This window comes from Lissotriton helveticus, chromosome 9 (genome assembly GCF_964261635.1).
Source record: "Lissotriton helveticus chromosome 9, aLisHel1.1, whole genome shotgun sequence".
In the NCBI taxonomy this organism is placed as follows: domain Eukaryota; kingdom Metazoa; phylum Chordata; class Amphibia; order Caudata; family Salamandridae; genus Lissotriton; species Lissotriton helveticus.
Genome location: NC_136070.1, coordinates 465,527,004 through 465,553,278, shown reverse-complemented (window position 1 = coordinate 465,553,278; position 26,275 = coordinate 465,527,004). Strand labels below are relative to the sequence as shown.

Sequence of the window (26,275 nt, the reverse complement as noted above, 5' to 3'; positions counted from 1 at the left end):
TATAGTTAGGACCTAGTTTCCATAGGAAATCCGCAATATTCTATTTGGAATAACTTTGGCGCCGGTCGACGAATACACGCGAAATTCTCCAAGAAGATGGTTTGCTCCGCTCCGCTCCTTCCATGAAAGTTTGGGGGTGATTCATCAAGCGGGGGCCGAGAAAAAAGGTGGGGTCCCAAAACATGTTTTCCCTATGCAATTTCCATAGGGACCTTTAAGACGGGCTACAGCCCGAACTGCCGAACGGAATTACACCAAATTTGGCAGAGAGGTAGAGTTTGGTTCGCAGATGACACTTTTTGTTAAATGGTGTAAATCCATGCAGTAGTTCCTGAGAAAATCAAAAGTAAAATCATAGATATATCTATAGACGAAGTACCATCCAAGGATTATACGCGTACCCTCCTGAGCAAGAGCTGCATGCTAATTGCCAGGCCTGTCAACACTCCAAACCAGGAAGTGTTGGCAGCCATCTTGTGCCTCGGTAGAACCGAGGCACAAGAAAACAGAAAAAGAAACATGAAAAGCAAGAAAAGGGGGCAGGGTAGAAACACCCTGACCCCCTAGGCCTGCTTACCGAGTCCCACAAGGACCCCCAAGGCCAAATTTTTATTTTATTTTGTAATCGCGGGATTAAAAAAAATTAGGGGGCAGGCCCTGCGGGATGGGGTCCCCAGGGCCCAAAAAATTGAAAAAGAAGGGGGGCTACCCAGCCCCCCTTCTTAAAAAAAAAAAAAAGAAAAACACCGGGATCGGGGAGGAGGCCACGCCCCACCCTGCACCACTATGCAAAAGCGCCCCCTGGCGCATTTGCAGAGGGGGAAGTAATTCCTCTTGAATACTGGGGGTCCCTGGGGGCAAAGTAGCCCACCAGGAACCTCCAGTATGCGCCAGAGGGCTGCGTTGCAGAAAGGTGTAATGAGGCCACGCCCAATTTTTACAACACTCTGCAACGCAGCTCCGTGGCGCTTACTGGAGGTACCTGGTGGACTAGTTGGCCCCCTAGAGGACCTCTGGATTGAAGAGGAATTAATTCCCCAATTTAAAACGCACCACATGGCATGTTTGCACACATATCACCTCAAGCCCCGCCCCCTACCTTCACCACTGTGCAAACGTGCCCCGTAGCTTGTTCTAAGTTGGGGAATTAAGTCCCCTTGCATACTGGGGGTCCCTGGGGGCCAACTAACCCACCAGGAACCTCCAGTATGCGCCAGGGGGCTGCGTTGCAGGGAGCCAGTGCAGGTCTCTCAGGTGGGGTGTGATGTGGCTACGGCGAGGGATGTCGAGAATCAGGCGTGCAGAGGCGTTCTGGATGCGTTGGAGCCATCTCAGGAGTTTGGCCAAGGCTCCTGTGCAGAGGGCGTTTCCATAGTCCAACCTGCTGCTGACAAGGGCCTGGGTGACTGTTCTTCTCGTTTCAGTGGGGGTCCACTTGTAGATTCTATGGAGCATGCGGAGGGTGTTGAAGCAGGAGGAGGAGACAGCGTTGACCTGTTTAGTCATGGAGAGAGTGAAGTCGAGGATGACCCCTAGGTTGCGTGCGTGGTCGGTGGGTGTTGGAGCGGTTCCCAGTGCGGTCGGCCACCAGGAGTCATCCCAGGCCGAAGGGTTGGATCCGAGGATGAGGACCTCCGTCTTGTCCGAGTTCAGCTTCAGTCGACTGTTCCTCATCCATTCAGCAACTGCCTTCATTCCTTCGTGAAGGTTGGTTTTGTGGGGGTCCTTGGTGAGGGAGAGTATCAGCTGGGTGTCATTGGCGTAGGAGAGGATGTTGAAGTCGTACCGACGGACGGCTTGGGCGAGTGGGCCATGTAGATGTTAAACAGAGTTGGGATGAGCCCTGGGGTACGCCGCAGATGATCTCGGTGGCTTTGGAGCGGAAGGGGGGAAGGCAGACACTCTGTGTTCTGACGGAGAGAGAGGTGGTCCAGTCCAAGGCCTGCTCTTGGATCCCAGCATTGTGGAGTCGTGTTCGTAGTGTGTGGTGACAGACCGTGTTGAAGGCGCTGACAGGTCCAGGAGGATGAGGGCCGCCATTTCTCCGTTGTCCAGCAGGGACTTGATGTCATCGGTGGCGGCGATGAGGGCAGTCTCGGTGCTGTGGTTGCTGCGGAACCCGTTCTGGGAAGGGTCCAGGATGTTGTTCTCCTCAAGGTAGCGGGTCAATTGTTCGTTGACGGTCTTCTCGATGACCTTTGCTGGGAACAGGAGCAGGGAAATGGGCCGGAAGTTCTTGAGGTCCTTGGCGTCTGCCTTCGGTTTCATGAGTAAGGCGTTGATCTCGGCGTGCTTCCAGCCCTCCGGGAAGGTTGCTGTCTCGAAGGAGGTGTTGATGACTTTCCAGAGATGGGGTGCGATGGATGTCCTGGCTTTGTTGAAGATGTGGTGTGGGCATGGATCAGACGGAGATCCGGAGTGGATGGTGTTCATGATCTTGATGGTGTCATCATCGTTGATGTTGGTCCAGTAAAGCAGGCGGTTGGTGCGGATGGTGGTCATGGTGGTGGAGGTCTCAGTGGTTGTCGGGGCGGTCGTGGCGTTGAAACTGTCGTGGATGTCTGTGATCTTGAAGTGGAAGAAGGTGGCCAGCGAGTCGCACAGGTCTTGCGAGGGTGCGACGTCATTGGTGTTGGAGCTGGGGTTGGAGAGTTCTTTCACGATGTTGAAGAGCTCTTTGCTGTTGTGCGCGTTGTTGTCTAGGCGGTCTTTGAAGGAGGCCCTTTTGGCGGATCTGATGAGGTGATGGTGTCTGCGGGTGGCATTCTTGTGGGCGGCGTGGCTGTCCGGTGTTCGGTCACGGAGCCAGATCTTCTCCAGCTTTCGGCAGGTTTGCTTGGAGGCCCGGAGGTCTTCAGTGAACCAGCTGGCTTTCTTGTTGGTATGATTGTTGGAGGGTTTCTTGATCGGGGCGAGGGTGTTGGCGCAGTCGTTGATCCACTGTCTGAGATTGCAGGCGGCGGTGGCGGGGTCGGTATGGTCAGCGGGTGGGCTCTGGGCGAGGGTGGTGGTTAGCTGGTCTTCGGTGACTTTGCTCCAGCAGCAGTGAGGCATCTGTTGGGTGTGGTGGTGCGTGGTGGGTTTCTTGAAGGTGAAGTGGATGCAGCGGTGGTCGGTCCAGTGGAGTTCTGTGGTATGGTTGAAGGAGATGTGGGGGCTTGCTGAGAAGATGGGGTCAAGCATGTGACCGGCAGAGTGGGTGGGTGTTGTGACGAGTTGTCTGAGTCCGAGGTTGGCTAGGTTGTCGATCAGGGTGGTGGAGTTGGTGTCGTCATTGTTCTCGAGGTGGAAGTTCAGGTCCCCGAGGAGGATGTAGTCAGTGGAGGCGAGGGCGTATGTGCTGACGAAGTCGGCGATGGAGTCGCTGAACTGTGGTCGGGGCCTGGGCGGTCTGTAGATAAGGGTTCCTCTGAGGGTGGTCTTTGGGTCGGTGTGGATCTGGAAGTGCAGGTGTTCGGCGGTGCTGAGGGTGTCGTCAGTGTTGGTCGAGACTCTGAGAGTGTTCCTGTGGACGATGGTGATTCCTCCTCCCGCTCTGCTGGTGCGGTCCTTTTGGGTGATCTTGTAGCCTTCCAGGACGGCTATGGCTATGTCGGGTGCCGAGGCGGGGTTCAGCCAGGTCTCCGTCAAGAAGGCGACGTCTGGGGAGGTTGAGTCGAGTAGGTCCCAGAGTTCAATGGCATGTTTTCGGGCGGAGCGGGTGTTGAGAAGGATGCATCTGAGGTGGTTGGGTTCTTTCCTGGTTGGCAGCATGGTGGGGTTGATGCTTGTGAAGCTGCAGTTCCAGCAGGTGAATGCTCCGTGGGTGCGCTTCGGGGCGGCCAGGAAGCAGGTGTGTGATCGTCCGGTGTTGAGTGCGTGGAGGGTTCTGGCATCGTAGCGGTGTCGGGCGTTGTGGTGTTCGTGGTGTCCAGGAGTGCTTTCGCTGGGCGCGGTCCAGGCACGGACGGGCACATACGGGCATGCCTTAGGTGCGCCAGCGGCGCGCCCGCTGAGCGCGCCCAGCGGCTTCCATATGAGGGGATGTGGGAGGGAGGAGCAGCTGGGAGAACTCACTACAGAAAAGGTTGGAGACCCTCAATGTATTAGGAATAGAGCTTATGAAAAAAAAAGTTGCAACATTTGAAGGCAATGCACTGAAATATTGTGTTTGTTAGTTTGAATACATTGTGTGTGAATGTTCAGGGTTTTTATATGAGTTGAAGATGAAGTAGGGAAGGAAGTACTATGGATGTAATTAATGACCCTGATTAGGAGCTGTACATAATGTAATGCACTGGTGGGTGACTATTCAGTCTGATGGCAGTTGACCTAGTGTTCCTGAGGGAACAGCAAGTCACAGTTTACTGACTAGAAAATTCAGCCTATAAAATCACATGCAGATTGGGCAAGGGCTGCGGGACACAAGCACAGTTTGTCTGCTTCATGAGCTCCTCCCAGGGCATGGGGGAACACAGAACACTCCGTTCTGCCACCTCGCAGCCTGTTAAGCCCATTCACACGCTACCTGCCCCGACCCACTCTTGGTACAACTCCCCTGCTTCTATTTACCGCCTCATCAGTTCAGGTGGTAAATGACAGGTTAATGGGCATGGATTTGATAATTCCATCTCTAAATTGACTCACGAAAAATGGGTTTAGTATGGTTAGTCTAAAGGGAAGGAATTTCCTGAACCACACCGCCATTTAAACAGAATTATCTGCAGAATTATCTAGTAAGGGTTTGCCACCTTAGGGCCTGATTCTGATGCGGTTAGGAAGGCCTCCTACTGGCATTTGCTAGGTCCAAATTGGATCGTGAATGTGTTTTTCCAACCGACCAAGTATGATGTGAATTAGGCGTTAGGAATATCCCAATCCAAACCCGACGGTATTTGGAATGACCAAGCCGCACGGAGCAGAATCGTACATCTCTATGGGCCAAGTTTCCAAACGACTGAGTACGATGCTGAATTTGGACAGCCTTTCCGAATCATGCCGATGTCGAATGGGCAGTCAGAATCAGACTTTGGGGCCCGTAGTTCAGCCCCCTTGCACCAGGAGCCTTCTCAATCAGGCCTCCGGGGGTATCCATGGGTCCCCTCTTACTAGCCATGCACAGTGTGGCAGGCACCAGGGGGTGCCCACCAGAGGGTGCCAGATTATCTACAGCCACCCCTTTCTTCAATGGGAGCCTATGCATTCAGTGGGAACAAAGGCTCCCATTGAAGTCAATAGGAGTCCAACCAAATCGTATCTGGAAGCATCCAGATGCATCGTACTCGGTCGGTTGGACTCTCCCAATCCGATTCGGTTTGAAACCATTCCCAAACCCATTTAGTCAGCTACTTTTTCTCAATATACATATGTACTCATTAGGCCACCATGGCAATAATAATAACCTTTATTTGATCTGCATAACCATAAAAGATACATAAAATCAGATAAAAAGCTCAATAAATCACAATGATATCATAAAACACATCCAAGGTCCAGACATAGGGTCAAAGTGCATAATCACAGTACAGTAAACATTCTTGAGTGATTTAATGAACTGAGGGGACAAAAACATGTGGTCCAAGGAGTGACAATCCCTGATTATTATTCTGCTCAGAGTTTGCTCCCTCTTATACTAGATACAGATCCAATATAGCAGTGGCCTGAGTTTAATAGTGTTTGAGATGTATTTAAGCCCTGATTCCGCCTGCACGGCAAAAGTTGGGGAGCTTTGCGGGACAGTCAGTAAATGCCTGGCACACTTGCTTTCAACAGCAAAACACACAAGATGATGGACGGAATGTTGCACAATGGCAAAACATCACCCCCAGTCTTCAGTCAGGATAGCTAGACTCCAGTCGCTTAGTGAGCACGGGACCCACATGCCACTGGAGTCAAGCTATCCTGGCTGAAACGGCTGATAGCCAGAAACCGGTCCTAGGATGCTTTATTCCGATCCAGAGAAGACATGGTTTGGCAGTTCGGTCTGGACTGTTCCCATGAGGCACAGTGTCAAGACTGATTTGCATATGGCCATGTCTGAACTGAGGAGGCTTGGTGAGCAAAATAACGATGGATTAAACCCAGATCTGTGACTGGGGGTGAATGTTTTGCCATTTTGCAACATTCTGTCCATCATCTTGTGTATTTTGCTGTTCACCCTATGTGGGAAGGGTATGCCCAGACGTGGGTCCCGTGCTCAGTATGCCACTGAAGTCAAGCTATCCGGGCTGAAGACGGCTGATAGCCAGAAACCGGTCCTAGGATGCTTGATTCCGGTCAAGCGAAGACATGGCTCGTCAGTTCGGTCTGGACTGTTCCCATGAGGCACAGTGTCAAGACTGATGTGCATATGGCCATGTCTGAACTGGGGTGGCTTGGTGAACAAAATAACGATGTATTAAACCCAGATCTGTGACTGGGGGTGAATGTTTTACCATTGTGCAACATTCCGTCCACCTTTTTGTGTATTTTGCTGTTCACCCTATGTGGGAAGGGTATGCCCAGACGTTGGTCCCGTGCTCACTATGCCACTGGAGTCAAGCTATCCTGGTTGAAGACGGCTGATAGCCAGAAACCAGTCCTAGGATGCTTGATTCCGGTCCAGGGAAGACATGGCTTGGCAGTTCGGTCTGGACTGTTCCCATGAGGCACAGTGTCAAGACTGATTTTCATATGGCCATGTCTGAACTGGGGTGGCTTGGTGAGCAAAATAATGATGGATTAAACCCAGATCTGTGACTGGGGATGAATGTTTTGCCATTGTGCAACATTCCGTCCATCATCTTGTGTATTTTGCTGTTCACCCTATGTGGGAAGGGTATGCCCAGACGTGGGTCCCGTGCTCATTATGCCACTGGAGTCAAGCTATCCTGGCTGAAGACGGCTGATAGCCAGAAACCGGTCCTAGACTGCTTGATTCCGGTCCAGGGAAGACGTGGCTTGGCAGTTCGGTCTGGACTGTTCCCATGAGGCACAGTGTCAAGACTGATTTGCATATGGCCATGTCTGAACTGGGGTGGCTTGGTGAGCAAAATAACGATGGATTAAACCCAGATCTGTGACTGGGGGTGAATGTTTTGCCATTGTGCAACATTCCTTCCATCTTCTTGTGTATTTTGCTGTTCACCCTATGTGGGAAGGGTATGCCCAGACGTGGGTCCCGTGCTTACTATGCCACTGGAGTCAAGCTATCCTGGCTGAAGACGGCTGATAGCCAGAAACCGGTCCTAGGATGCTTGATTCCGGTCCAGGGAAGACATGGCTTGGCAGTTCAGTCTGGACTGTTCCCATGAGGCACAGTGTCATGACTGATTTGCATATGGCCATGTCTGAACTGGGGTGGCTTGGTGAGCAAAATAACGATGGATTAAACCCAGATCTGCGACTGGGGGTGAATGTTTTGCCATTGTGCAACATTCCATCCATCATCTTGTGTATTTTGCTATAGCTTAGAGTGATTCACCTGGTCAAAGGCTGATGTGAGGTCCATAAAACCCCAAAAGAGAGTATCTTTATGGATTAATAGATACAAATTCAGACTTTGGTCGCTAGTACTCAGGCAAGGTCTAAACCCCTACTGTGAGTCAGAGATTATGTTTTTCTCCTCTGCCCATAAGGACAGCCTTTCCAGAGCCACCTGACTCATGGCAAGTCTTTTCCCCCATGCTGTAAGACTGTTACTTCCTTTTTCCCTCACATCTTATATATAAAAAGAAGGCCTGCAGCACATTTCACAATAGTCACCAAACAATATCTTAATGAACTGAACAGTCATGTTGAAAACAAATGGCATTCAAAACATACTACACACTTCTCACTGCTCTGTCCATCAGTATTTTGACTTAATGAACAGTTTCAAACTGTAACAAGAGGCCTGTACCAGACCTTTAACAATGCTCATTGCTCAATGCTTTTTTGCAGACTAATGATATCACCTTGGATGATATAAGGCTACGCCCGCAGGGATCATCACCCATTTATGAATATTCTGCAGGCGAGGAATGCTTCAAACAACAGGTATGATGAGTCCTGTTTGCATGCTACTACCTATGAATATACTGAAATGTTGTGTTTGGTGAATGACGTATTAAAGGAGATGAAACATGGAGATAGAACCCTGGGTGTGCATGACCCAAGGCAATCAAGAACCCTCTACCATGCTTGAGATTTGAACCTAACTACATGCATTTCAGAAAACACCTAAAAATGAACTGTTGAGCCTCTCGTTTAACCAAACTACCAGAGGCTATGATTGTAGAACATCATCATGGGAATAGGAACAATGCTTTGTCCAAGTGAGCCCTTCAATGAGGTAATGAATTACCATGTTTGGGATCCTCATGGATGGGTAAAGAGGTAGTAGGGAAATGCAGGCACCATACTAAATATATCATTTCTGAAATTTAGTGCAAACTAATAGTCTGATCTGGAGGATTTATTTGGTGAAGGAGACATTGGTGAATCAAGGGACAGAGTTGTGTAGATATTTAGCCCCTCATTACATGGTCAGACGGTGTTATAGGTTTTCCTTTGGCAGATTTGTTCTGTACATTTTTAATATTGTTATGGTTTTAATTAACTGAAACAATAACATTATTATTCATTCATTCATTCAAAGTCCCTCACTGGCCCAGATTGTCCCCACCCTCAGAGTTACTGATACAAATAATTCCGTGTAATACCTCATTTCCCCTCAGATTTTCAGAAAAAGATATTTGTATGAAAATAAACAGCACCATGGGCCTCATATACGAGGTCCCTGCTCCACCGCAGCCTCACTGTTTTTTGCGCTCCTGTGGCGCAGTGTGCAGGCCCACATTTACAAGGCCACTCAAAATCACTCTGCATGGATTTTTATGCCTTGAAAATATGGTCCCCTTTCACGCAGTACTCTACATGAAAGAGGCTGTCCATGGGTATTGATGTGGGTGTTCCCAGCAACATAAATGGAATATGACTCATTCTGAGAATTACAAGGTTACGTAAACCTGGGAATGCGTCAGATTCCGACGCCTTCCCCAGGTGAGAAGTAAAGGAGGTGCAACGAGGAGAAGCACCTTTATTCCGCGTGCCTTTTTTCTTTTTCTGCATGTGCTGCATTCTGCATTACACATAGGAAGAGGAAAACACCTCTTGAGATTGTTTGTGTGCACAAAAAAAATCCGCCCTGCAAAGCAGGCACCCTTGTACCATGGCCCAAGGGTGCCTGCATTGGCACATGGCAGCCCATTTTGCACCAGCGTAAGGGAAAAGGACATGGATGTGCCATATCTCATAGATGCAGTGCATTACTGCCCTTTTCCTTTGATGCAGAGGAGCGCAGCAAGATTCCTTGCTGCGCTGCCATGCGTCAAAACCTCGTAAATGAGGCCCCATGGGTCTCATAATTCTGATGGTGTAGGTAACTGCTATTACCCTCCCCATAGGAATTAAGAGGCCACTCATTATGAAGGTCATAGTGTAGAAATGTTGTCTATTTTAAAGTGCTACATGTAGGTCCAGGAAATGGTTCAGGATACCGAAGAATTAGTGTTAGGAGGACACGTCAATGTTCAGTGGCTCTTCAGAAAGAGAGGTGATGTTGGATTTTCTATATTTGGACTGGTGCATTCCTTTGAGTTTCAGTAATGAAATTGAAGAGCTATAAGGTGTGATCTGTAGAATTAATAGTTTACAATATGTTGGTGGGTCCTTAAGTCAGGGGTATGTATGTAGTAGTGCAAGTTTGCCAGTAGGAAAGTTGTTCCAAATCCAATGAGAGCCGAATGTGCAAGGCGGGGGCCTTCAAAGAGCTTTATTTAAGAAAAGGGCAGCCAGTGATGTCCTTGCTAGGCAGGTGATACATAATCCCGTAGGTAGAGATGGAATCTTAAAGACAAATTCAAACCATATAAAGACTGCAAAGATGTTCTGGTGGACCAAGATGAAGGCCGTCTCAGAAAAGTGAGCACAATTGCCATGGTGACTACTACTTGGTTTTCTTATGAGTTCCCTAGATGAGTAAGAAGAGGAGGAGAGATTGGTAAAGTCTTTTTACTTTCTGTGTAGTTGGCCTGTACATGCTAAGATGCCTAGTATGATTTGTCAACTAGGCCTAACCCATCATTCCATTTGCACCTGAAGGTATAGTTTGCAGATTTAGTGGCAACAAATTCATTTAAGAACCATTTGCAGGGTTTGGTGTTCTGATGAGCATCAGTGTTCTTAAAAGGAATTTGATTGCCTGAGAGAGCCACTGGTCAAAATAAGAGAAAACAGATGATGGGCAGGCGAGTTTAGAATGAAGTGGAGTTAATGTGTCATTTGATTCTTCCAAGGCTATGATTTGGTTGAGGGCTGGAAACATGTGCTTGTTGTTCGAACTACAATGAGTCAGCATAAGGATGTTAAGTGGGGTAGTTTGGTGCTCACTCTCAGGGAGAGGGAATGGATCATTACAATTCTCACCATCTGCAGAGATTGTGTTAGGTCAGTGTCCAGCACAACGAGCAGGTGCAAAAATGTACTGGGAAGCGGCAGTGTTGCATCTTGCTATCAAGGAATAAGGGGCCTCATGTACAAAGATTCCACATAAGAAACCATAACAAATATCTAATAATGGTTCACAATTTACAATGTACTATTTGAAATGTGCTACAGTGGGTTTAGTAAAAGTTGTTGCAGTTTGCTCACAGACGGCTACCGAATGCATTGGTATTTTGTGAACCAACTTATGTATTAAAAGGTTGGTTCACAAAACCCACAGAATTGTAGGGGTCGCAATTCGCCCTACCTCATTAGTATTCATGAGGTAGGTTTCAAATTGCAACCCACATCATCTGATCACAATTGCAGAGATGATGGCCTGCTGGAGTCAGCAGACCATCATTTCTGTGACTGCTTTTAAAAAATCAATCTTAAAAGCACCGCGTTTTCCTTAACCCCTTCACTGCGGCGCTATTCCGCCGCAGTGCTAAGGGGGCGGGGCGGCCGCGCGGCGGGCGCATGCTGGTGACGGAACCGCTCCGTCACCAGCCGCGGTTGTGCTGTGCTCATGACGGAGCGGTTCCGTCACGTCCCCGCCCACTCAATGGAACGCTCAGCGCAGGCGCGGAATCCGCGCAGGCGTGCCGAGCGGGCGGTGACGGAATCGCTCCGTCATCAGCACAGCGCGACCGCAGCTGATGACCGAGTGGTTCCATCACCAGCAGGGGAGGGGTTAAAGGAGAATGGTATTTTCCTTTTTTTTGTTTAAATTAAAAAGTTACACACACCTTTTCTAGAGGTAGGCAGTGGTCCCATGAGCCAGTGCCTACTCCCCAAAAATGTTCTGCTAATATTCACGAAAGGTAAGGAGTCCTTTAAGGCCCCTTTCCAATTTGCAAATTGCTTACCACCTCCTTTGAGTTGGTGGTAAAAAAAAATCATGTTTTGCAACCAGATTTCAGTTGCACAACATTAATGCATACGGTAAGGAATCAGTGTTTGGAAGGAACACCCTTTACATGTCCCTTTCAAATAGCGATTCCTGCTAGTTTCCAAACCTCATTTCATGATAGGAAAAACTTTTCTGAATAGTTAAAAGGATTTATTACAACCAAAAAGGGTTTTAGCATTTTCAAATCTTCTGTATTACTGCATCTGAGGGCTTGTAAATGCTACAATCCTTTGTAAATGTGGCCCTTAGTTAGAGCCAGGTTTGTCCCGAGAAGGCAATTATTGAAGTCACTGTAGGTTGTTTCAGGATGATGACTGGAAGGAGTCACAGAAAGCTTCCATAAAGTCAGTGTTTTTGTTGGAGGTTTGTAAACCAGAAGAAAGGAATATATGGGGTTTATGGTAAGATTGTGGGGAGATTTGCAATTGACAAAAGAGAAGGCACTTAGGTTTTTTTTCAGTCCCACTCTCACGTCTATTTGGCATCTTAATGCCACAAAATATCTGCTTCATCTCTTCTATACCACCCTACAGTCTACACACGGTAAGGTCCAACAGAGTTTCATCTTCTGTCAATAGCACGTACATGTGCTATGTTTTTTATCAGCATCCCATCTTGGTCATGTGACAGTGATGCCGTCTTCCATCCATCAGAAGCGGTTTGGGTGTCAGCAAGAACCGCGGTCCTAGTGAGGGAAAGTCACAAAACACACCCTAAAGTAACTTGTGCTCACTCTCTGGTAGCCTAGCACAGAGCAGTCAGGCTTAACCTAAGAGACAATGTGCAAAGTATTCGTGCAAGACTTCAAACAGTATACAGTGAAAACACTGCACAAAAAGATTCCACACCAATTTTAAAATAGCTCCTAATTTATAAATAAAACAAGACCAAAACAACAAAAAGCCGATAAGTATAACTTCAGATATGATTTTCTAAAAGAATAAACTATATAATAGCACTTAGAAACAATACGCTCTTCTTTAGGATATTTGGTTGCGAAGGACTGGGACAAAGTCAAAAGTTCAGGCAGATCGCAATGAACTGCAGGCCGAATACAGGTCCTCCGTGAGGTCCCCTGAAAGAAAAAAACCTTAATCCTAGTTGCGTTGACAAAGATGCCAAAGCGATGTATCGATTTTCTCCACGTAGTAGAGTAAATCAGTCGATCGTCTCCATGCAACAGCTGAGATGCATCTGTTCTGAGGGCAATGCGTTGGTTACCGAATGCGATGCATTGGTTCTGCTCCTGCAGCAGAGGATATGCTGACTCTGAGGGCGATGTGCTAGTTCCGAAGGCAATGCGCCAGTTCGGTTCCCGCAACAGCGGTGATGCGTCAGTTCTGCTCCCACAGCAGAGGGTATGCATCAATTCCACTGGAGCAAAGGAGAATGGTGGTTGGAAGTCTTGTATGTCCCTGAGACTTCAGATCAGGAGGCCAGCCAATTAGCCCTTGGAGTCACTCTGGGATCTGGGGACAATGATGCAGGTCCAATCCTTCGCACCCAGGCAAAGAGGGCAGCAGGCAGCACAGCAAAAAATCAGTTCTTCCAGAGCAGCACTCCAGCAGAGTGGCCGTCCTTCAGCAGCACAGCACACCTTCTTGTTGGCAGGGTATCCACAGGTCCGGATGTTTACTGAGGTGGTAGGGTCTGAAGTCCAGTTCTTATGCCCAATGATGCCTTTGAGGTGGGGGGCTTCAAAGGATGGTCTTTGTAATGTACATTTGTCTCCCCTCCCTGCCCTAGCTCCAGGTTCACTACAGAGGGCTATACAGCCCTTTGTGTGGGGATAGGATACAGCCTTTTCAGGTGTGAGTGTGAGTCAGTAACCAGCTCCTCCCTCCTAATCCACACAGAATGGTCAATCAAGTCACACCTAAGCTCTCTTTGCATGTGGCTGTCTAGAGGGAATACACACAGCCCAGCTGTCACCTTACTCAGACATGCAATCAGAGACAGGCTAAAAGCAGGAAATGCCAACTTTCTAAAAGTGGAATTTTCAAAATTACAATGCTAAATTCGACTTTGCCATCAAAGAGGATTAGGGGCACATGCATCAAAGGAAATTGCATTCGCAAATGGTGCGAATCGCAAAATTCGCCGTTTGCGAATGCATTTCCCATTTTTGGGATGCATTAACATTTTTCTAATTTTCGCAATTTAAGAAATCGCAAAATTGCGATTTCTTAAATTGCGATTGCATTTAAGGAATCTCAAATTGAGATTCCTTAAATGCAATGCAACAAACTCTAAAAATTTGCGAATTCGCAAATAAGGGGAGCAAATTACCATGAAGTTGACCTTCATGGTAATTTGCGAAAACTTTGAAAAATGCACTAAAGTGCATTTTTCAAAGTTCCATTTTACACAGTGAGTGTGCAAAATGTACTTCTAAGCAGATTTCAGGGGTGCAACAGGGTGTCCTTTGGACACCCCTGCACCCTTGAAATTGCATTCTTAATTTGCGAATTTCTAATGGTGAATTGCAAATTAAGAATGTCTTTCCATTCATTCCTATGGGCCTCTAGGTCCATAGGAATGGATGGGGAGGTATTCCTTAATTGCAATTCTCAATTAGAGAATCGCAATTAAGGAATTTTAAGAAATCGCTATTTTTATAGCGATTTCTTGATGCATTGCAGTTTACAATTCCTTAATTGCGATTCCTTTTTTTTCGCAATTAAGGAATCGCAAAATACAATATTGATGCATGTGCCCCTTAGTCCTTACAATTCCATAGGTGTAAAACATGATAGATGTACCTCCTCTCAATTAGGAATTACAGCTTATTAAAAGTAATAAGAAATCCAGAATGTTATATGAGAGGGGTAGGCCTCACAGTAGTGAAAAGCAAAATTGGGAGTGTGTCACCACGAGGACATGCAAAACGTAAAAGTATATGTCTTACCTTTTCCTTATACAGCAACATCCCCTATGGGCTTCCTAGGGCCTACCTTAGGGTTGATTTATTTGTAATAAAAGGGGAGTGTTTGGCAAAGTGCTTTAAATGCCAAGTCGACAGGGCAGTGTAACACTCCATTCAGGCTGCAATAGCAGGCCTGGGATAAGTTTCAGAATGCTACTTAGGCGGGTAGCACAATAAGTGCTGCAGGCCCACCGGTAGCATTTGATTTACAGGCCCTGGTATAGGGTACACCATTCTAAAAGGGTCTTACACGTAAATTAAATATGCTAAACAGATGTAAACCAATTATTTAATGTTTAGAGGGGAGAGCACAAACACTTTAGCACTGGTCAGCAGTCCTAAAACTAAAACAAACAAGGTGGAAGAAGAGGCAAATGAAGGCATAACGTTTCAGGGTGACCCTTCAGAGAGGGCCCTTTCCAACCCTTCCTTAATGGTAACACAAGCAACCCAGGACCGGTTTCGCCCTAGTTAGGGCTCTTCAGCTGGCACAGTGAGCCCAAGACCCACGTCTGGGCATACCCCATTCACTTAGGGCATCAAATGCAAAAACCACAAGGTGATGGTTGGAATGCTTGAATTAATCTCAGCCGTTGATGAATCCATTGTTTTTTGTCCACCATGAGGAGTGCATCAGGAAGATGTACAGGTGCTGAGGGTGCACTCGTAGTTTTTATCCAGTTGTCACCAGGTCTATCTTCGCAGATCTCTAGCAATGAGGAGGAGTGCCACCTGGGACTAGTTTTGGCATTGTGTTGTCAGGTGAAGAGGTTTGTCTTTAGGTAATTCCTGAATCTGTTGAGGGATGGTCATCAAAAAATTTAATGAGTGAGAGAGGTTGGATAGAAAATCTTCAGACACCTCTATCAGTGTTGTGATGGGGAGCTAAACAGAATGAACATAATTACCTATTGTGTGCCTTCCTGCTACTTAATGTGTCCCCTATTTAGGCTGAAGGATCCTTATTGGATCTCAAATCCCAATGCAGCTGAAAGTGCTATTTTCAGTTCCCTGTGGGTTCCATAATCAAGTGACATCCTCATAAAAGCACTGATTCCTATCTCCTTTCTGAGGATTCTCCATTCCTTGATTTATCTCAATTGACAACACCCATTAATGAATGAATAGGAGGCACCATCATTCCATCAGCCTCTTTCTCCTCATTTGTGCACCAGATCACATGGCGAGTCTGCCTCCTACCATTGTGGGTCTCTTGGCTTCTCAGACTTATGCTTTCTTTTGTACAATTCAGGAAATGTCGCAAAACTCATATCTTCATAATTTTCCTGTCATGTTAATAACAAACCCTATTTGTACTTTGAAGTTGGATGTTGTCTCTTCATGGCGTTTTACTTAGCCAACATGTGGGATAGATCTCACAAATATACTCTACATTGCCTGTACTTGAGCTGAAGCTACATCATTATGATAATATCCAATCAATCTAAAACCCAGTATCAGAAATGAGTGTGCAGTTATGATTATAGAATAGGGACATCCACTTAACCGCACCTCTTGTACACAAACACACCTTCAGAGACCACTTTTCACAATGACCAAGAGATATGCAGACACCCACATTTCAGAGGAAAATAAACATACCTGCGAAAATGTATACACACACACACCAAGAATCATGTATAATTGTGTAGCAGTAGGTACAGGGTGATGTGCATCAGTAGAGCACATGTTCATGTGCAGCGAAGGGCACACAGGGCTGTGCATCAGGGGCACACAGTGAAGTACAGCAGAATAGCAAAAGGTTATTTGCACTAGAAGTGCACAAATTATATAATTCAGAGCATTATTGGGGATGCAATCTAAGGGAATGTGTGTGTGATGTGATTTAAGGAAACAATTAGCAATGTGAGCACTTTCTTCTCTGCATTAAGGGAGCATAGGGTACTGTGTATTTGGGGTGGACAGGATGACGTAAACTTGAGGGCACATGACTATGAGCCTTATGAGGAACAAGATATTGTACATTAGGGTAGGATGGGGGTTCATGGTAAGGTACAATAAGGGCACACACATCAATATGAAGTAGGTGGGCTCAAGAGGCTTTTAGAAATTCAGGATTTGTCCTATGCCCAACATGAGCAGCTCATCCACTCCTGCTGTTTTTTTTTTGCATTCTGGGTCTTGCAGTATTTCCACTTATTATAGTACTATAAGTACCAAACTACAAGTAAGAAAACAGGACCGGTTTATCCACTGATGCCCAGCGGCGGCTGCCATAAATGAAGGGTGATGGGGTGGGTTCAAGCGGGAGTCGCTTCAGTGCGGGGATTGGTATGAGCAGGCAGAAAAAATGGCCTGCTCAGACCAGGGAGTCGATGGGATTTCTCCAGCCCAGCTGCTCAATGCAGCTGGACTTGAGAAAACCTAAGTGAGCATGTGTGTTTTGGTAGGCCTGAGATGGCCAGCCAAAACAGATATGCGCACTTAAGGAGTGGAGTGCATCAGCACTCCTCCTCCCCCTCTCATACCTCAGCCCCGCCCATCCCAACAGCGCTGGCTAAGAGCCGGCAAATGTAATTTACATTTGCTGGCTACGAACCGGCAAATGTAATTTACATGTGCTGGCTCTGAGCCAGGCACTGGGTTTATGCTCCTCTGCCATTGCGGAGGAACCGCCATTGATGATGCCAAACAGTTTGCAAGGCAAAGTAGGACACTTTTAGTTTTTGTTTCAAGGTTCTTGAGTGATTTGTTGAGGGAGTTGTTTGTGTGCAGGTGCCATATTTAAAAGGGCTCTTATTAGGTAACGCGTTGTCCCAAAGACAGACTAGTAAGGAGGCAGGCACGAGGAGCAGCATTCAGATCAAAAAGTTAGGCAACACTGATCTCATAAAAATGTCATCACTCCTGGGCTGTGAGGATTGCATATTGTTTGATAATAGGGGTTTTTGGGTAACAAATGTGTGTTTATGGGGCAGGTGGGATTATTAAGGGGTATGTGATTGAGGTTGTAAGAGCATCAAGTGAAATTAGTTTTGTATAGTCAGTTTAGTTATATTCTTTTATCTGTTTCAGTAACCCCTGATGAAGAACCGTATGGTTCGAAATGCATTGGGTGGAACGCAATGAATCAGCTCTTCATGAATGTTTTGCATACACGTGCCGCTGGTTTAAGTCTTGATAGACGACAGGAGGCATTTGAAAATGTCTAATAAAACATTTATTTGGAACTACGTTGCCTCTGGAATGTTTATAAAATGATGATTAACTTTGGAAGGAAGTGTGCACATAAGGATTGGTCTACATTTGAATCAGACAAGATTATTGATTAAAATTGATGAATCATAAGGAAAAATTCCTTAACCCCTTTCATGCTCATGACAATCTCAGCTCGTCATGCAGCACAGTGCTTCTGTGCTCATGACGAGCTGAGCTCGTCATGACCACACCCGTTTTTATTACTGTCCAGCACAGCAGGGGAATCGCTCTAGCATAACATATTGCTGAGGAACCGCCAATGATGATGCCAGACAGTTTGCAAGGCAAAGTAGGACACTTTTAGTTTTTGTTTCAAGGTTCTTAAGTGATTTGTTCAGGGAGTTTTTTGTGTGCAGGTGTCATATTTAAAAGGGCTCTTATTAGGTAACGCGTTGTCTTCCTTCTAATGGTGCCCTCAAGACAACATCGGCTGTCACAGAAATATAAGCATAGTGTAGTATTCATCAGAAAGAGTGTTCCCAAATGTAACGTATTTTTCTTATGGAACAATTTGCAACAGATGCCTCAATTTTTCGAGTGTCCCAAAGCCAGACTAGTAAGGAGGCAGGCCCGAGGAGCAGCATTCAGATCAAAAAATCATGCAACACTGATCTCTCAAAAATGTCATCACTCCTGGGCTGTGAGGCAGTAATGCCAGATAAAAGTGCACAACTAATATGCTGCCACCCATCAAATGTCAGGAATGTGTGGAATTTGTTTTGCCATAAAATCACTTATTGCCCTTGTGGATTGCCTTCTTACATTCCAGTCCGTGTAACCTTTCTTCCTCTATAGAAAGATGTGGATCGGGAAAGAACAAGCATTGGCAATTAGATATGTATTTGTATGGATGACAAGCACTGGAGAAAAATATTGGCGTAGGTTTAAAGGTCAGGTGAAAATTGCACTGTCTAACCCGACCTAAAAATCCTCCTAGGTTAGTGACTGCCTTCCTTCCATCTGACCTGCTGCCAGAGAAAAACAGCATACATTATCTAGTTATCCAAGATACTTTAATAGCATTCCACTGTCGTGTGTGTGCCCCTTAAAGTTCAAGCTGAGGCCGCTGGATACATAGGCACACTGATCACAGCTAGAGGAGGGCAAGCACTTTTTTACGGAAGCACACAACCTCTGTCCAATCAAAACATGTACTCATGGCTCCTAACATGTGGCCGGAGCCAGAGCCCCTCTAGTGATGCTCACATAATTGTCTGGCGACAACTGCGCTATCAGACCAGGCCTTAAAAAAGGCAATAAAGTTACAGACTTTCATAGGAGTAAAGCAGAGACAATTTTGGGTAGAAAAGAGGTGCATTTAGGCCGCACTAACCTGTCAAGTCAAGCCAAGTTTATTTAATTGACACAAACCACCCGCGAAGGTTAACAATTTAAAACTGCAATATTAAATAGAATATGATTAAAGTTACATGGGTAGAACCAATAAAGAAATCCCAGAAGAAGACACAGGTAATACAAATTTAAGGTCACTTTAAAAAAAAAAAAATCTTTTTATTAATGAAACAACAAAGAAAAAGAACATCAGGTGACAGTAGAAGCTCTAGCAAAGTTTCATCATTACATTCCAAACATCCAAAATAAATATCGCAAATGGATCAAGGGGACGCGTGCGCCTCCACTTCCTCTGGGCTTATTGGGGTTACACAGACATCTCCTCGGTAATGATTCCAAGACTTCCAGACCTTCCCCCACTTCTCAGGACACCCCCTAGCCACATACACTGATCGTTCCCTGAACAAGCACCAATCCAGGTCCTCCACCCACTTCTCAATCCGGGGCGGCTGGCTGGCTCCCCACAGCTGGGCAATATTACGCATGCCAACGTCACCCATTGCTTCCTATATGCATTCAGATCTGTGGGCTCCCAAACATTCAAGATACACCTGCGGGCCACCGGCCGCATCTTCACCCCCAGGACATCCCGTAACATGTCGTGGATCTTTCCCCAGTACGTCTACACCACAATACAGTGCCACAATATATGTATGAATGTTCCGAGTTCCCAGCACCCCCTCCTGCATTGCCCACCCTCTGAGTGACCCATACGGACCAGACACGGCCCGTGACATACGACCTGTGTAGAATCTTTAATTGTGTACACACAAGAAGGGGTGGAGAGATTAAAGATCACACATAACAACACAAAACAGAAAAAAATCCATCTGTTTTGAAAAACTGCCCTCACTCACATACCGAAGTATGTGACATGCTTCATCATCGGGTCTGCTTACAAAACGCCCTGGTGTAGCCACACTCAGGGCGGAGCATAAGGGAGGGGGTAAAAATAATAAAAAGACCACAAGACACAAAACAAAACACACTCACAACATATGAGGTAATTGATCAGTGAATATCACCCTGTGACTAGGACTAGTGATACGACAGAAGTGCAGTTAATAAGGAAGTGCTTTAAAACTGGTTTGAGAATACCAATCAAACCTTTATTACTAGGTTCCACAACCAGGATTACAAGGATTAGGATGGGCAGTGTTTGAAAGAGAAAATTAGATTTCTTAAAACACCCCTCCTGGTGCTGCTTGTGCCAACATGTTTTGACCTACTTACTGCGCCTCAAAAGGTCACCCCAGTCTTCTTCAGGACAAATGTCGCTCCCAGTACTAATCCTGGCCCGACCGCAATTCGGTCAAGGTGCCAAGGTAATGCCGGTCTCGAAAGATCCTGGCTAAATTGTTATATGTGATCTTTAATCTCTCCACCGCTTCTTGTGTGTACACGTAATTTTTCTGGGGGGTTGGGGTGGTGGGGTTGTATATACAGTAGACCCTCTCCCCTCCTTTGTGGATAATGAATCTTTAATTGTACCAACCTGAGCCTCATCTGTATCGCTACCACCCACAGAGAGGAAACCACCTCCCACCAATCCTCATCGTCTAACTCCAACCCATCATCATTCCAGTGCGATTTTTTACGTACCAACGGGTCCTCCATATTTTTTATAAGCTTCCTGTATATTAGTGAGATGGTCTTCTCAGGGAGGTGACGATCCAACACCCGGTCCTCAAGGGGGGAAGCGTCGGGAAGTATCATGCCCTTGGGGATGTGTGTAAGCAATGCGTAGCTGATCTAAAGGTAACGGAGTGTTCACGGTTGTGAAGGTGGTATTGTTGCTTAAGGGATTGAAATGTGTGGACTATGCCCCCTCCCCAGACATCCTTAATCTGAGTAATCCCAATGAGGTCCCATTTGTCAAAGCCTTTAGACTTCCATAGACTTCCCAGCTTCTCCGAACTCCACAGCAGGGTGGCAAGTGTGAACTTCCCCTCCCACTTAAGATGTCTATTGGCCGCATGCCACACCTGAACAGCGTGTGCAGTGGGTCCCGCGAGGAGAAACCGACGAGGCCTGGCATATAGCGCTCTAGAGAAGTCGCCCCCTGGCACCTGCCAGCGGTCCGTGACGTAACCAGAGTCCCCGGGGGTCCTATACAGCGTGAGTTACCGCTGCCAACTGAGAAGCCCAGTAGTATTTTCGTAGATCCGGCAGTCCTATCCCCCCTCATACCAGGGAAGAGTGAGTTTAGAGAATGCTATGCGAGCTTACCGTCCCAAAGAAGCTGCCTCTGTAGGGCCTCTATGTCCCTGAAGTAGGAAGCCAGAACCGGATCCATTGTATTCTGAAATGCGTACAAAAACCGGGGAAGGGCCATCATTTTAAAAAGCACCGCTCTACCCAGAATGGAGAGCGGGTGAGCCTTCCAACGCACCACATCGCCCCTAAATCGGGTCAGAGGGGGGCCCAGGTTATTAGCAAATCGTAATTTTGGGTCAAGCATAACATAAATGCCGAGGTACTTAAACCCTACCGGCTCAATTCGTATCAGGCAAGTATGCGGGACCAATGCTGGATCACCTCTGAGAACGAAAAGGACCGATTTTGACCAATTGATTGCAACGCCTGAGTACCTCCCAAAGATTGCAAGCACATCCAGAAAATATATCAGGGATACCCTTGGGTTGGTAAGATAAAGCCGTATATCGTCAGCATATAATGAAATGTTATCCTCCCATTCCAACGTCCAGCGCAAACCACGTATTGAATGGTCCCAACTAACCCAAGCCGCCAGCGGCTCTAGGGCCAAGGCCAAAAGGAGCGGGAACAGGGGACATCCCTGTTTCGTACCCCTGCCAAGGGGAAAGTCAGAGGACCTTCGGTTGTTTACGACGACTCTGGACAAGAAAGTTGCATATAAGAGGCGCACCCAGTTAATAAACTCTGGACCAAAACCCAACTTCCCCAACACCGCAAATAGATAGGGCCATTCAACCCTATCAAACGCCATAGTAGTGTCCAAGGACACCAGAACCACTGGTTCCTGAATCGTCGGGGTCCTGCCTAGCACCCCATGCAGCCGGCATAGATTGAGGGCCGTATTTCAACGCGGCATAAAACCAAATTGATCCGCATGTATCAAGGAGGTGATAACTTTGGCCAATCTTGTCGCCAACAGCTTCGCCAGGACCTTAGCCTCGGCGTTCAGTAATGAGATAGGTCTGTAAGATGAACAACACGTCTTGGGTTTGCCCACTTTATGAATGACCACAATGTTTGCCACTCTCTGGTCATACAGAAGCTGTCCCTTCTCCCTGCTTTCCTCAAACATGGAGCGGAGGAATGGAGCAAACCTGCTGGCGCTCAGCTTATACAGTTCAATGGGAATTCCGTTTGGACCTGTGGCTTTCCCTGAGTGCACTTCCCTTATGGCCTGTGCCACTTCGTCGTCAGTGAGTGGGGATTCCAAATATTCCCGGCTGTCTTCCAAGAGTGTAAGTAGTTGGATGTCCTTGATCATTGCACTATTATCTGCCTCTGTATACACCCCAGCAGAGGTATACACCCCACTATAATGATCCGCAAAACTATCTGCCACCGCCTGTGGGTCTGTGATCTTACTGAAGCTCTCTCCCTGCAACTCAGGCACCAGCCACGATGCCCACTCTCCCTTTTCAAGCCATGCTATCAGCTTTCCGTCCTTATCTCCGTGCTCTTACACCCTACTCTGCGTCTCCTCATTCTTCGCTTTAGCCTTGTCCCTAGCGAGGCCCCTAAACTCATCCTGTCACAGTTTTGGCTGGAGTAGTCCCTCTGGCGTCGCCGCCTGAGCTACTTCCCTTTCCAATCTCATCACTTCCTCCTCTGCCTTCTCCAGTTCCGCCTGCCGTTCCTTCTTTTTCTTGACGATCAAGGATTAGGCCTCCCTCGGACGACAGTTTTATATGCCTCCCACGGGGTCTGTGTCGATTCTACCGTCCCCTTATTCTCCTGAAAGTACCTGTCTGTAACCTTAACTATTTCTTTCTTAGTGGCGGTGTATCTCAGGTGCCAAGCGCTGATAGGGGCAACCCTGCCTACATTGAAATGGTCGATCTCTAACCGGAGCCAAACCGGCGAGTGGTCCGAGATGCCTCTCCCTAAGTGTCGCGCTTCCTGAACAGTGTAGGCCTGAGCCGCTGGTACAGGACATAATCTATCCTAGACAGGCTATGGTGTGCGGCGGACACATGTGTATAATACACCCCACTCAGATTGCGCACCCTCCAACCATCCACAAGCCCCGTCATTTCAAGGAAATTGGAGAGCCACCACTGTGCCGGTCTCAGCGCCCGAGCGGGATGTCGATCGACCAAACCGTCCATTACCGCATTAAAGTCACCTCCCATCACCAGGAGGCCCAAAGGCAAAGTTAGGAAGATAGAGCCCAGATCGTGGAATGTATCAGATTGGAGGCCAGGCGGGACATAGATGGAAACAAAAGTGACCGTACTCCCCTCCCACTGCCCTGATACTCCAATGTATCTACCGCGCTTGTCAGTCCAAGTAGCCTGAATAGTCAGGGGAAAAGATTTTTTCACCAAGACACCAACCCCCCTCGACCCCAAAGTGAACCCTGCGTGTGCCACCAACTTATAGCTCCCTTATGCAGGGCAATGGAACGATTCCCTATGAGATGCGTCTCCTGTAGCAGCACAACGTCCGGGGGAGTGCAGTCGAACTAACTGGCTAACAATTCCTCTCTTACTCTTGTCCCCTAGGCTGTTTACATTCCAACTAAGCACATTTATCCCCGATACTTGTCTAACATTTGGCATTGTGCTGGTATGGAAACGGTACAATCACATCCTTGTCACCTGATGTTAATGAAACCAAACAGATTGCAAACAATCCCTTGAACAACAGAATACCAAGACCTCCCAACCCCCACCCCCCCTCCCTGCACCCCTGCTCATGGCTTCCGCTCATCCCCAACTGGCAGTGTGCCTGTCTCCCCATACCCCACCCTGTGTCTGTGACAGCCCGCGGTCATGGGACCAAAACAGATTAAATACACTACATGACAGTTCCCAATAGTCCCAAATATTCTGTGGTCTCCGTCATTCCTGCTCCTGTAGTCCGCCACCTCCATCACGATCTTTCCCCTCCGGCCCGCTCGGGAGACGACTGTCTAACCAGTCCGATGCCACCTCTGGATTATCAAAAAAACAAACTCTCCCCTCGGCCTCCACCCTCAACGGGGCCGGGAACAACATTGCATACTTCAGACCTCCGTGTCTGAGCTTCTTCTTCACTCCGAGTAAACTTTGGCCCTGATTCTGGACAGTTTGCGTGATGTCTGGGAAAAAGAAAAGAGTAGCGTTTTCATATCTAAGGGGCTTTCCTGATCCGGAAGCCTGAAGGATAGCGTCTCTGTCCCTGAAGTTCAACACCCTCGCATTCATCGGGCGAGGGGGCGCTCCAGGGCTGGGTCTCCCCCCCTGCACCTCGTGTGCCCGTTCGATCGTAAAAAAGTTACCCAGTCCCTTGGGCTTAAGATAGTTAAGGATGATGTCCTCGACAAACAGGTCTGGGGCCGGGTCCTCGGCCTTCTCAGGAACACCAATTCGCACATTATTATGTTGAGCTCTTCCTTCATATTCATCCAGTTACTAATTGGTCAGGTCACGAGAGGCCTTGAGGTCCCGCACCTCCTGCTGGAGCAACGCCTTGTCGTCTGTTAAGCTGGCGGGCTTAATGTCAAGAGATTTGACTTTTTCACTTGCCTTAGTGAGGTCTGCCCGAATGAGATTAACCTTAATGGTAACAGTGTCCAGTTTGTTATCCAGCGACTCCATCTTTTGTCCCAGGGAAGACTTGACACCGTCGATAGCCGCCATCACGTCGAGCAGCGTCGGCTCAGCCAGCGGACTAGAAGAGTCCCCCCCAACCGACTGAATCCGCCTCGACTCCGACAGAGACCCCCTGGGCATCGTGTAGTGGTCCAGCTTGTTGGTCTGGATCTGCCTAGACCCCTTGGTAGGTACAAAAGGGGGTGGTGATGGACGGAGCATCGGAGCCAATCAAACACTCACACCCAGTCAACAGATCTGGGTTTAATCCATCACTGTTCTTTAGCCCACTCCAGTTCAGACAGGGCCATATGCAAATCAGTCTGACCCTGTGCCTCATGGGAACAGTCCAGCCCGAACTGCCAAGCCATGCCTTCACTGGACCAGAAACAAGCTTCCTAGGACTGGTTTCTGGCATTTCAGCCGTCTTCAGCCAGGCTTGCTTGAATCCAGTGGCAAAGTGAGCAAGGGACTCACATCTGAGCATACCCTGCCAACTTATGGCAAACAAAGCCGTACAAAAGGGGGTGGTGATGGACAGAGCATCTGAGCCAATCAAACACTCACACCCAGTCAACAGATCTTGGTAGTTCTGGACTGCTGATTGTCAACTTCAGGTTTAGTCGCCATCTTCAATGCCGCCTCGAAGGCCCTGTGGCCTCTCCGCTCCACCAAGTACAGCGATGTCGCAGATGCTACCCAGACAGGGCAGCGGTGGGCAACTGATCAGTGCACCCAACCGGCCCGAGCCCCAGCACGAGTCCTCGGACAGGCCTGGCCACGAAGGCCGCAATCACTTAAAATCAGCTGGACCTCCAGGGTATGTATCATCCAGGACCGGCCACAGGAGAGCCGCAGGGTCAGAAGGCCACAGCCACACCACTACTGGACAGCCACGTTGAGGGCAAAGATGGGATTGCCAGCTCGGAAACTCGTTTTCCCAAGCCCCCCAGGGCCAACTGGAAGCACACCACCAGCGTCAAGAAGTCAGCCAATCCGGCTCCCCGGACGGGGGCTCCCTGCCGCGTCCAACCAACGATGCACTGGCACCCCCACAATATGTCTCCCACTGGAGGAGACAGCCCCGCAGTCTGAAGGTTCAAGGGGAATGGCACAGCAGGGGGCACTCTTCCATACAACAAGCCACAGGGAGACACCCCTGCACCGCAACCGCCTCCTGCGTAGACCTCTGCCCCTACTCAGAGCCGCAACAACACGGGCGCCCAGCCGGGTCCATGACTAGAGAGCAGAGCAGGCCTCACGTGCGGGAGTCTCAGCTGCCAACAGACGGCATTCAACCAGGGCGAGCTCCCGGGCAGCAGCTCCCCCTCCAGAGTCAAGATGTAATCGACTCCTCTGCCACAATCTCAGCAGCGCTGGTGGGCTTCCCAACTAGACCGGGGGGGCGTCTCGTGACCGATGGTCAGCCAGCCAGGACAATGCCATTGGGCACTTTCAACAGTCCACTCACGCCAGGAGCAGCCAATACCTCTGTCCACCTGCCGCTTTCCTGACTCCGGTCGCACTCCCTCCGCCACCGTCTCTCCTCCGCCGGCAATCCGCACCCTGTCTTCCGGGCGGGGGGCCACATAG

The 26,275-nt window shown here is 48.0% G+C and overlaps 1 protein-coding gene across 1 annotated transcript in view; it reads left to right on the top strand.

Annotated features, from left to right (window-relative positions):
* Positions 1 to 26,275, top strand: part of AHNAK2 (AHNAK nucleoprotein 2) — a 432,971-nt gene that overhangs the window by 263,355 nt on the left and 143,341 nt on the right. The window contains exon 3 of the mRNA XM_078662300.1: positions 7,900 to 7,995. Coding sequence (XP_078518426.1) covers positions 7,900 to 7,995 — 96 coding nt within the window. The remainder of the gene's footprint in view (positions 1 to 7,899; positions 7,996 to 26,275) is intronic.